The sequence below is a fragment of the Phragmites australis genome, chromosome 1, assembly GCF_958298935.1.
Source record: "Phragmites australis chromosome 1, lpPhrAust1.1, whole genome shotgun sequence".
NCBI lineage: Eukaryota > Viridiplantae > Streptophyta > Magnoliopsida > Poales > Poaceae > Phragmites > Phragmites australis.
The window spans coordinates 40756820-40769306 of NC_084921.1; the positions used below are offsets into that span (position 1 = coordinate 40756820).

At 46.9% G+C, this 12487-nt stretch overlaps 1 protein-coding gene across 2 annotated transcripts; it reads right to left on the reverse strand.

Annotated features, from left to right (window-relative positions):
- Positions 1-6991: 6991 nt before the first annotated feature.
- Positions 6992-10217, reverse strand: LOC133919237 (WRKY transcription factor WRKY71-like). Of its 2 annotated transcripts, XM_062363582.1 has the most exons (4): positions 9855-10217; positions 9571-9705; positions 9236-9448; positions 6992-8698 (listed from the first exon to the last, which is right to left on the reverse strand). In XM_062363582.1, the coding sequence occupies exons 1-3, from the start codon at positions 10169-10171 to the stop codon at positions 9253-9255; spliced, it is 648 nt and encodes a 215-aa protein (XP_062219566.1). In that variant the 5' UTR covers positions 10172-10217; the 3' UTR covers positions 6992-8698; positions 9236-9252. The 2 variants fall into 2 exon arrangements, with proteins under 2 accessions (XP_062219566.1, XP_062219558.1); XM_062363574.1 differs by lacking the exon at positions 6992-8698 and having other exon boundaries at positions 9062-9448; positions 9855-10216.
- Positions 10218-12487: the final 2270 nt, after the last annotated feature.

A 12487-nucleotide genomic window follows, 5' to 3' on the forward strand; every position in this document is an offset into this window, starting at 1 on the left:
ACTTCATCTTATGTTTAAGTGTCCAGGGAGCACTGCACTTCCAACATGTGCCAAGTTCCTTGGCCTTAGTAATAATAGTTGGTAGCTTGTTAGGTTTCTACATTGCCTCCACCTTATGGCTCAGGCTGAGGGTGTTAGCTAGCTTTTGCTAAACCCCATACTGAATGTGACCCTTACTGAAGGTACATGTGTTCACAGGAATTTGCTTCCTGGAATAAGTGTTCCTCCCCAAGTCTCTTGCAATACAATAACCTTCCTCAAAGTGATTTTGGCTTATGAGGCCCCAAGTAGTGTTTAATCTGTTCCTTCAACCCCTTTACAAAACATCTTATATAGTAGTCTTCCTAGAGTGTTGGGAGTTGTCTATGCATACCAGCCATCAACTCTTCAAATATGTCTATGTATGCAACCACATTACTACCTAGATAAGTAAGTGAAACATTTCCACTACATCGTAGACACCATAGTCAGAGAACCCATTCCCGACCATGACGCAAAATTGAGACCACCCCAACTGTCTAGAAGATACCCTCAGTCCAGACCACCAATATTCAGCTCTTCTCACACAGTATAAAGTAGCCATAGTAACCCACATCTCTGGTGGTACCAATGCCAAATAAAAGTACTTTTCGCCATGCCTGACCCACCCACTTGGGTTATCACCATTGAAAGAGAGAAGTTCGAGTTTAGGCCTTGAAATAGAGAGACTAAATGTATTATCCATGTTCTTAGAGCCCCATCTGTCCTGAGTGAAACCAGATCTTATCCTATGAGTTTCAGTTGATCTAGCATGTGGTGTAACACCATAAATTTTAATTTTTTCAATAGTTTAAAATTTTGTTAGAAATTTAATAGGTGTTGCAATTTTGTTCTCTAGAAAAAATTAATTTCTAAATTTAAATTGACATAGGTTATATAAGTTTGTTGCATTCACGCCATTGTAAGTGCAATAGGGTTTTTATGAATGGAAAAAAGTTTGCAAAAATTCTCTAGGTGTCACTTGTTCAAACCCTCTTTTGAAATTTGTTTAAAATATAATTTAGAAAATGTTTGCAAATAGAAAATCTCTTCTTGGGCCAATTTCCTCCTCCCCGGCCCAACCCGCCTCATCCCCCTCTCTCTTCTTTCTTCCCCGAGCGGCCTGCACCCCTCTCTCCACGCCGGCCCGTTAAGGCCGAGCCGGCCTGCCTCTTGCCCAATTTGGCCCCCTCCTGCTTTCTTCCACCGCCAAGTGGGCCCAGCCTGAGCCGAGCCACTCCGCCCGAGCCGTCCGCACCCGAGCCCCGGCTCCCCTTCCTCTTCCTCTTGCCGCCCGACCCCGACGTCCCAAATCCCCGCGCCTGTTTAAATCCGAGCCTCCCCACGCCTTAACTCTCCAATTAACTCGCATGGCCGTGATCCTCGCTCCTCATTCCCTCCTCCCCGAACGTTTCCCCCATCTATTGCCCTCTATTCCACCGGAAACCGAAGTTTTTATGGATTTTATCCCGCCAGTCAAATCTACCAAATTCGACCCCTCCTCTCCCTCTCTCGCGCATATATGCTACCCACCGTCTCTCTTGCGAGGTTCAGCACCCAAAGCCCCCATTTCCCCACTTTTTCGCGCACGAATTTGACCCCGACGCCGTCACCTCCATTGTTGCCAGTAAGAAGCTCGCCACCGCCGATATTCTCCCTGGCCGAACCGTAATTGACCTCGTTCTTTGTTCCTATGGTGTTGCAGAACCTCGAACATCATTTCCCGACGCTTCTTGGAGCTCCTTCCGCCGCCGAACGCCGTCCTCGCCATGACTGAGCCCCCCCGCCCCTTCTTCTCCATCGCCGGCCGCCTCCAGAGTTCCTCTGCCACCGTGAAACCCACTTTGAGACTCCCCTCCCCCTCCTCTCTCTTTTGTGCCAAACGCCGACGAGATCCGTGGCCGGATGTGCGTTTTCGCACATCTCCGGCGAAGCTCTGGCCGCCGCCTTCCCCGTCCCGCACCGCCATCCACCGCCCCTTTTAAATCCTAGCCATCCGATCCTAATCTGACGGCTCAGATTAGACCGGCGCTTACCCCTTGGCCTCGGTCCATCGTGGATCCGTGGACCGGCCTTAAGGCCGTGGTCCACGGGGTCCGTAAACCTTTTCCTTGTGTTTTCCAATAGAAGAATAATTTAGATAATGTTTTATTACGCCAGAAATTCATTATTCAGTATAAAATCAATTCGTCTTATTCTCAGAAATAAACTAAAATTTGCAGTTTAGACCATAGAACTTCAAAAGCTCAATACTTTTTGCTCGTAGCTCCGATTTGGGCGATTTTTGCGCCCAAATGTTCGTAGCATTATGTAGAATATTTTAATAGTGTTTTTAATCTAGATTTAGCACTGTTTAGTTTACTGTTCTTAGAGTTTGCTATTGTGTGCTTTTCCAGTATATTGTTTAGGAGCTGAGCAGTCCGGTAATCTCCAAGACCAAGCTTTTAAGGATTTTGAGCAACCCTACATCGAAGGTAAGTGTCCTTGAGCATTTCACCCCTATTTTAGGATCCATGCATAGATGTTTATCCTTCAAATGCATGCTTGTCTAAATTGAAATCCTATGTTAAGGTTTACTAGTTTTTGAATGACTATTCCTTGTCACCGTTGTTAAGTCATGATATAAAATGGGTAGAGTATGCTAGTGCAGTCGTGGTTGGGAAAAATGATAATATTGACTAATGATTATGCAACAAGAATTAGGAAGGGTAATTTTGTAGCAACATGGTATAGGGATCCCCACAAAATGGTTGTTTGATGATGGTGCAGGAATGCACTTGCCGGTAGTGCACAGTTGGTTGTGATTATTCCTATGTGGGGTCCTAAGGACCGGTTGTTGAACATATAACCAAGTTATTTCCGCACAACCATGAGGCCTATATGGGTACGGCTTGGCCAACTAATTAGCCACCCCTCTGATTCTGTGGGTATCGTTGGACGGTTAAGTGGCACAAGAGGGGGCTTCTGCAATGATGTAATCGTCTGTTAGCAGTGAAACCTCAGTGGGTGCCTGCAGATTAGTGGGAGCTTTGTAAAGGCCTTGTAGTGAGACCCCGACTCCACACCCCGGAAGTGTGAAGCAACATGGGAACCACGACTCGTGGGGAAAGCTATGCAGACTCTGCAGAGTATCAAACTGGTCGATCAGCCGTGCTCACGGACAAGAGCGGACTTGGACTTCTTCAGGATTAGTTGGGATCAAGGTTGGTATGGTTGGCCGGGTAGCCGAGTAATGGAATTACCTAGTGAGTCTTGGTAGTCGGATGGAATCCGATGAGTCAATTCTTTTGTCATAGTTGTGTCTTCACTTAGTAAATAGGACGCCTGATGATGAGGTCATAGGCTATAGTTGCTTAGTGCAGTTAACCTGTGTCTATCCTTTCCTTGATTTGACCCCCATAGCATGTTTTTCCTACACTTGCGGAGTACATTTTTTTTACTCACACCCGTTGCCCCCTTCTTTTTCCTCTTTTGCTGATCAGAAGCCGTCAATGAAGCTATTACTTTCGAAGAGGACGACTTCGATCCGGAGTTCTTGTTCTAGGCTGGAGTGCCCCCAGTTGACGCCTGTGGAAGAACGGGAGCCCCGCTGGCGCTGAAGATCTCTTTAGTTTTTCGATGTGTTTCCTTTAGACCCTTGGGTCCTTTTGTAATAAGTTAAATAACGTTGTAATAATGGTATTGTGATGATACACTGATGATGTAGCACATATATGAAAACTTGATCCTGGCATATATGTGTTGTGCCCAGTTTTGTTCCTTTAAAACTAGGTGTTACATATGGTGGTACATAAACAGAAGAGTGACTGAATCTAGCTCCTGACATATTGTGCATAATCAGTGATTTCCATCTCAGGGGCAAAGGTGTTGTGTTTGGAGGGTAATTCAGTGTAGACAACCCCAAGGGGTGCAGAAGGATGGTGATTAGTACAGAGGTTGCTATCACTAGAGTGTTTCCCATCTTTGTCCACCTAGAAGGGTCTCTCTAATTCCCTATCATCTTGACCACCTAACCCCTTAACCACTGCTGAAACTGCAATTCTGGATAAACCTTGTTCAATAGAAGGTGCCTAATCTATCCCTCCTTTAAGATTCCCAACAATTCCCATTAGCGTGCATTGAGTTCATCTACTATTGCATAAACACTAGGTTTCCCTATACACTACTCAAGCCGGACTTTAGATCGATTACCTCATCTTGCGTCGTCTCCACGAAGCCTAAGCTGAAGCCATCAAGATCTTCTGGGTTTGACACCCCAGCCAGCGAAGCCACCGTAGTAGCTGCCGCCATGGAATTCTTGGTGTTGCGCGTCATCTCTCCAAGTAAAGAGCGGATTGGTTCAGCCAAGGTTCCCCAGATCAGCCCACTCCGCCGGTCAACCGCCGCTAAGATTGGAGATCGAGTCAGGGATTTTACTCATGGACTATCCGTGAAACCTTCCTTTGAATCCAATCTTCCTCCATCACCACCGCAACTCCAATCCGTCCCAGTTCGAGGGATTTTATGCCCGAACAAAGCTGAGAAACCCTCACTGGAGAATGAATTCGTCGTTGATTTGCCGAGGACCACAAGTTTTGATACCAATTTGTCACAACTCGATGGTGAATCGAGCAACAATTCAAGGATCAAGTGAGAACACAAGGAAAAATTTGGTGGAACAATAAACTTTACTGTAGTTTGTCATATATCAGTACCGATAACATTCCATATTGCTTACAATTCACGCCACTGGCCAGCTAAATATTCCTAGGCCAGATTACAACTTAATCACGCTTACAACCATAATCGCTAGTTTAAATGAAAAGCCACAGATTTGACAGGTTTTGACAACGGTAAAACTGAAAGTAACTGAGCTTATCCAACATTAAGACATAAGCACACGCATAAGAAAGAAGAGTCGTCGATTCGAGCAACAAATCCGTCCGTTAGGCCAACTCCAACAAGCACCGTATCCGGAGCGGCATCCACATCCACGTCGGATGCGGGTGTTGCTCGCCCCGTATCTAGCCTCCAACAGAGTCGGCTTCGACATCTACAGCGATGCGGCGACGGCCCGGAGAGGAGAGAGGAGCGGCATATTTACCGGAGGCGAGGCGAGGCCGCAACACTGTGCGAGGGCCCACTCGGTAACGGCTCGGCGCTCCCGCGAACTCGCGGAATCGGGTGGAGGGAGGGAGTGCGGCGGAGGGACGGAGGGGCGCGCCGGACTGATGGCGAGGAGTGAGACGCAGACGGCGGAGCAGCAGTAGCCTCCGCTGCTGTACTTCCCCTCGGCGCCGCACATGCAGCTCGACGCCGGCAGAGCAGCGGCAGCCTCCGCTTCGGGCTGCCACGACATGGGTGAGGAGGAGTAGCGCTCGACGCCGGCGACACCGTGCCTGCAGAAGCTCTGTCGGCAGACCGTCGGAGGGAGGGAGGGAGGGGGCGGCGCATTGGCGGAGGGAGGGGGCGGCGTACTGGCGGAGGGAGGGGGGAGGCGCACGGCGGGCGGAGGGGGGAGGCGCATGGCGGAGGGAGGGAAGGGGCGGCGCCCTGGCGGAGGGAGGGAGGGAGGGAGGGGGCGAAGTACTGGCAGAGGGAGGGGGGAGGCGCACGGCAGGCGGAGGGAGGGAGGGAGGGGGGTGGCGCACTGGCGGAGGGAGGGGGGAGGCGCACGGCGGAGGGAGGGAAGGGGCAGTGTACTGGCGGAGGGAGGGGGCGGCATACTGGCGGAGGGAGGGGGCGGCGTGTTGAAGGAGGAAGGGAGGGAGGGGGCGGCTACCTGGCGGAGGGAGGGAGGGAGGGGGCGGCGCACGGCGGAAGGAGGTAGAGGCGCGGCTGTGTACTAGCGGAGTGAAAGGTGCGGACTGCGGAGTGAACGAAACGGTTAGGAAAAAATAATTTAATATGGGAGAGAGAAGATAGGGAATAAATTATAGAGTATTTGTGTAATAGTGATAGTGGATACCGTAATAATGTTATAGGTTACAAAATTTTAAAGTAGCTGTTGGAGATGACCTTAACTTGGTTTTGACTCCTTCCCCACACCGACGTCTCTATCCTCCCTCCCTCCTTCGTCCTCCTCTCTTGCTGGGTGGCGGCGAGCGTACTGCTGGGTCCGTGCGGCGGCAACGGTGGTGATGATAAACTTCGTTGGCTGGGACTCGAGCGCGAAGGGTGGCTGCGACCTGCGAGCGCTCCCATGCCGGAGGAGGCGACCAAATCATGGAGCTGAGCGTGGGGAGGCGAGACCGAGGGTGTCGGGATCAGGGTCGGCGTCAAGTTGCCCACTCACAACGTCGCGGCGGTCAACTGTGATGCCCTGCGGTCTGCGCCTCTTCCCCTTCTGTTTTGATACCCTAGAGGTGTTCGACGAAATGCTGGAACTGAATACTTGAATGGTGCACTCGTGATGAACCTCCGCTTCTGTGGCAAGGTGGTCAGCGACATGATTACTATCTAGATTGTCGGAATTGTCGTCGATTTGGATTGCAAGTAGTAGAACCAGAGCAAGCGTGAAGCTTTGTAACAGCTGCCAAGATGAATGGCGTGCTCTACTACTGACATCTTCAGAAGAGCAGTTCGGTGGGAAAATATAGCAGGATTGCTACCTTGATTGTTGGCACCATCGTCGTTTTGTTTTGTTTCTACCCCTGTTTCACTCTTGTTAGTCTTTAGGTCATGTTGGATTGTAAAGGCAACAAGTCAGCTTTGATTCAGGTTTATCTTCTGCTGTAGTACTATGGAATGGTGGGTATTTGATCAATTGATCAGAGGCCAACCTGAAAAGAGATGGCCAGCGACAAGTGGTGTGTGAAAAAAAGTTATTCATAAGGTTGATCAAGCTCCCATCATGTTTTCTATATCTAATTGGAATTTTTCTATGAGAAAACTGTGTTTTTACTGTTAGCTCTTGATGATTACCTGAAAAGTTCAATGAGCATCTCAGCAGTTTAGCTCAGGACTATCTCATTAAGTCATTATCTGCAATGAGCTAATAATCAATTATTTTTCAAGACTAAAGTGTTTGAAATGTGAAGAACTACATGCTCACCAAATGAGTTTGCCTGTCGTTCTAGCCTTTTATTCATGGAGGTACTTAAGTTCTGTATTTGCAAAGCAGCAGGTCATTAGCACTGTAAGCAGTTTACTGCAAGTTTTATTTTGTTATGAAAGCCACATTGGTAGGCATTAACTTGTTTAATAAAGATGGTGTAGATTCCACGTGAGTGTACAGGGGTTTAGAGTTACACGGTGTATTAACTTTGATTCCACAAATGTGTACATCATCAAATCTAAAGCTTTTTTTGAGATGGTCTGCCTACCCGGTGCCTTATTATGTAAAATGTACGTCTTCCTAATTTTTTTGTCCATCGCACAGGCATTATAAGGTTGTGCTTTCACAAAATGCAAAGCTGGGGATCTGGCGGCGGTGGCCAAAATCAGCCGGCATGTTGATCTAGTGGCGGCGGAGGGGGCCGAGCTTTAGGGGAATCAGCAGCCAGAGAGGAAGCGAGGAAATAGGATGGAGAAGAATTTAGCCAAAGATGACATATGGGACTAGGGGCAGAACTATCCATAACATTGATGATCGAGAGACCACCTCTCGTGAGTGGAATTTTATGAAATCCTAATTTATAATGGTATTTTTAACCACTCCATACTGGAGGCAAATCGTCAATTACCCCTTATTATACATCTCAGAAGTAAATTTTTTGAAGAAATCACTCAAGTTTCTCAATTTGCTTGAACACTATTTTTTTAAGACAACTGCTTGAACTCTCTTACTCTCATAGATGACAGGCCATCTTCCGAGAGGAGGAAGGCATCCAGTTAGGATTAGGTTCTACCATATTTTGATTGCGTTTTTACCTGGTCCTGATCCTGTAATCAGGACTGGCAGCAATAATCTGACAGGCAGCAAGGATGCCTCCGCTCGCGAGGATTGAGGATTGTGTTGCGCAGGGAGAGGAGCCAAAATTAGTGAATTCTTTTGGACTACCATCTAGTATTGCTAAAAGTTGAACAGTTTTAATGCGTTTGATCATTGGAACGTGACACTGTTGGATGCCTTGACAAAGGGTCCGTTTGCAGTTGTTGTGCTACAATGTGCTGTGAAATCTAGTTAGTTAGAAGAATATTTGCCATTTTTAGTGTGGTTTTTGCTATTACAGATCTTAAAAAAGATATTTCCAACCACCAATTGCACCTACACATAGAAATAAATAAGTATTTTTGAAAAGCCACTGCAGTGACAAACGTAGCCAAATACTCCATAACAATGTGATAATGTTTGATGTTTGCTTGCTAGATGCACATTAGGTGTGCTACTAGAGATTCAAAGTATACTTAACTTTATCACATCTCCTATACTCAATCAGCATTTCTTACAGTCGACGGAAGATCAGTAGCAATTTGAGTTCGGGAGGGTGTTTTTTGGGTCCGCTGTGCTCCCGGGGCTTAGAGGGGTGTCCGGGGCAACATGTCAGCCCAACGATGGTGGCAGACACAAGGATGAGATGGCGACACATCAGGACGTTACTGGCCCCGAGCGGTGGAGGACAGCCGGTTAGGAAGAGTCAGAACGGGGGCAACAGCAGGCGGTGGGCACGAATTTGACACTGCTGGAGACTAGAGGAAGCGGACGTGTGGCAGCGAGCAGAGAAATGGCGTGATAGAGATGGGCACTAAGCAAGTTGCGCTGCAGGTAGAAGAGACAACGTGAGATTGGTCTATTGTAACTACCTTCCTTTTTAGTCGTTTGTGATTTAGCAAATTCCTAACTTTATAGTCAAACTGCTAAATTAGCGATCACCGTGTCAACATCTCAAATGGCCTACACATATTTCTCAGACGAAGCCATCTACATTTGCGATTAGGGGAATTAACAACACACATCAAGCCCTGGACAGGCATGCGCTATATCCAAATTTTGGTGCTCAAAATTTAAGGGGCTGTTTGTTCTTTTGCCCTAACAGGTCAAGTCAAAATTTGATTAGAGACTAAATCAGTGCAGTGTTAAATTTTGGTTGGTAAATAACGTTTAGTTCGAGGTTAAATTAAAATTTGGTCGGCTAAAAATTTTGAGGGACGATTTGACCGTACAAGGTTTGCCAAAAACGTTATAAAAATATTTTAGCTGGCCAAATTTTTTAAGACATGATTAAATTTTAGCTTTAAACTAAACTGATACCAAATTTTCAAAGTACAAACAAAATTTGACTTGGCTCTCTTTAACCTGTAACCAAACAGCCCCTAATAGCCGGAGTGATGCATCCCGGCGAGGAAGAAACGGCCAGAGGCGGCGTCCTGGGTGGCGTAGTAGATGGTGCCGGGGCTCACGTGGTTGTGCACCCCCTCGTACATGGTCAGGACGTAGCTCGGGTCGTCTCTCTCTCTCTCCACCCTCTTCTTGACGTTGCAGCCCTCCGTCGAGCACCGGTAATAGTTCCTGCAATCAGTTAATTGCAAAGCTGGATCAGTCCACGTAACCGTTCCAATCCATCGTTGTTCCTTTATCATGCATCTTCACTTTTGCGTTTGAATTGTTGTGTAAATTACTAGTAGTTTTACCTCGGGTTCGGGCTGTTCTTGACGGACTTCTTGCCGTACTTCCTCCACTTGTAGCCGTCGTCAAGTACCTCATCCTCTGACCTCGTCCGGAACGCGATCCTGTCCGGTCTCCTCGCCCCCACAGCCGCCGCACCTCTGAAAATGTCCAGGTCCACGAACCGGTCGATCAAAACGTGCAACGATTCAACTGATTTAAACAGTAGTAGAAGTACCACTGTAGCACGTCCGTATCTTCTTTTTTTTTTTTGGTATGAATCAAACTCAGGGGACATGCACAAACTCACCTGGCATGACTGCAGCCAGCGGCATCCGGCACGACCGGCATCGGCGGCGGCGCCCCGAACGTGCCAGGAACAGCAGCCGGGAGGCTTTCGTCCGACAGGCACTCGAAGACGTCAAGCTGCACCTGGCCGGGGGCCGCGCCGAAGGCGGCAGCAGGTGGGAAAGGAGTGGCGGGGCTAGCGCCGTAGTAGGTGGAGGCGGAGCCGCCGTTGCACGGGAGACGATACGCCATGGTGGGGAAGACGTCGTCGTGCGGGTGGCAGTGCGACGCTGGTGCTGCTGCTGGGGTGGCTCGGGCTCCTACCACCGCCATGCGCATGCACCCGCCGGCCAACTATACAAGACCGTCCGCCGAAGCGCTGTGTTTTTATAGCACGCCCACGCGCGATCGGCGATCGAAGGCGTCGTCGTTAGTTTTTGTGGCGTACGTGGGCGCGCGGGGGGGGGGGGGGGGGGGTGCGACGGCGACGTCGATGGCGCGCGGTGGGCTTCGCACCGGGCTTCCTCGGTGCACGGAGAAGCTTCGGCGCGGGCGCGGCGCGCAGGAGGGAGGCACGCACAGGCACAGCTATAGCCAGCCGCCACGTTCCGAATTGTTGATTTGTTGCCGCACGGTCCCTGCTGCTGCTTTAGCAGGACGTACGTAACGTGCGTGCGTGGCGGCGGAGGAAAGGGAGGGATTATCGGGCTGGGATGTGTCTATCCTTGTGTGAGTTGTGTGGCACGGGCGGTGTGGTGGCGGTGCAGGGCCTGCCGCGCGAGTTGGGAGTTGGGACTTGGAGGTGTATAGGTGTAGCACGTTATATCACGCTCGGAAATTGCTAATCGGTAGTACTGTATGTTTTTTTTAACAGAGATCATTTGGTTTTTATTGAAAGCCAATAAACAGATTCATAATCATATTAGAAGAAAAAGGCAAACACTAGAAAAAACATATAAAAACTGGAGATACCAGTGAACTAGAAGGCACAAACATGTTTACAACATAAAATAACATACCGCTATCATATTACACCAAGGCTAAAGGTAACAAGTCATAAGTTGCAGATATCATACACCGGACCAGTGCTGGGTGAGAAGCCGCTCAGCCACTCTCGGACATGAGCAGAGGTACCATCCCTCTTTAGCTTATCATCATTGCGTAGAAAGATGTTTCATTTTTGTATGAACGATATAGTAAGGATCAGAACTTCAGCAGGTTTTTTGGGAAGCTCTTCTCAATCATCATGGTGTTCCGTGTCCTCCTAAAGCCCAAGCTATACTGCAAAAAGAAAAATCCCTAAATTTTGAGAATGTTAAAAAACTTCGGAAGCTAATTTTCTCATAAATCAACTACCAAGGTGAGAAATCCATTTCAGCCAAAGGCATATCCAGAACACTCCATATAAACTGTGTAAGAACGCAATCAAAGAAGACATAATTGACATCCTTAGGTTTACCACACAAACATCAGTGCTTATTCCCTTTTCAGCCCATCTTCCTAAGAGAGGAGTCCACTGTGAACTTATTGTGTAACATCTGTCATAAAAAAATCTTGAATTTGAGAAGTAATTTGGTTGTCCAGATCTTCTTAGCTCCATTGCTAAAGACCCCTCAAAAGTCACAAACCTATATGTGTCCTTACATGCATACATACATCATATGACGCGGAAGTCAACTAACAACGTACAATGGTCTGTATGAAGTCGAAGCAGCCGTACTTAATACTCACAACATATGTGATGGAGTATACACCCGCGCCTCCTGTCAACTGAGCTAAACTTGATCAATTCTTTATAGAAAGAACAAGGACAATGTAGTTGATGTCTCCCAAAGCTCTGACGTATCCTTACGGAGGGAGGAATTGAACCCGTGCCAACTAGCATATCTAATCGTGTTTCGAGCTCTATGTGTTAATAGACTTTGGGAGACTCCTCTCAAAAGTAGACTTCGGGAGATTGCTCAATAGTTTTTATCTAGAAAGCAAAAAATGCACCAAAAAACCTACTCCCAAGGTCGGAAATACTTGATGTTTTAGTATGACATAGTCTCTAATATATTTATTTGACCACTATTTTTTACTAGTATATTTATAAAATGTAATATATTTATAATATTATGAAAGTATTTTGAAGACAAATATATACATATGGTTTTAATGTCTCCAAACTAAATATTTTAAAAGTTATTGAAAAGTCAAAAATCCAAAAAAATGACCATATCATATCTCAAACATAAAGTATTTGTGACTAGAAGGAGTAATAAAATAGACCTGAAATTAGATGTTAAAGATATAAGCTGGCACATGAGCCACGTGAGTGCTTTTAACGGTTTTATTTGTAAACGTGTGACAGGGAATACATTCGCGGTGTGTAAGTATAGTGTGTACATGTGCGGGGAGTTGCCCTTGTAATCACGAAAATTAAGCCAATACCTTTCACCAGCATGTACAATAGGGTGCTTAAGAAAAAAATAGGTTTTTTTTTTCTCAACTGCACAAACACATGTGCTATAAAGTGCTTACTTAAATACCGTTACTTATATTAATACTAACAAGATAGTTAAATATATATATAGTTTTTGTTTACACTGGAAGATATAATTTTTATATAGATACTTAACGCTCTTTTTTTCTTAAACAACTAGTCATAATGAT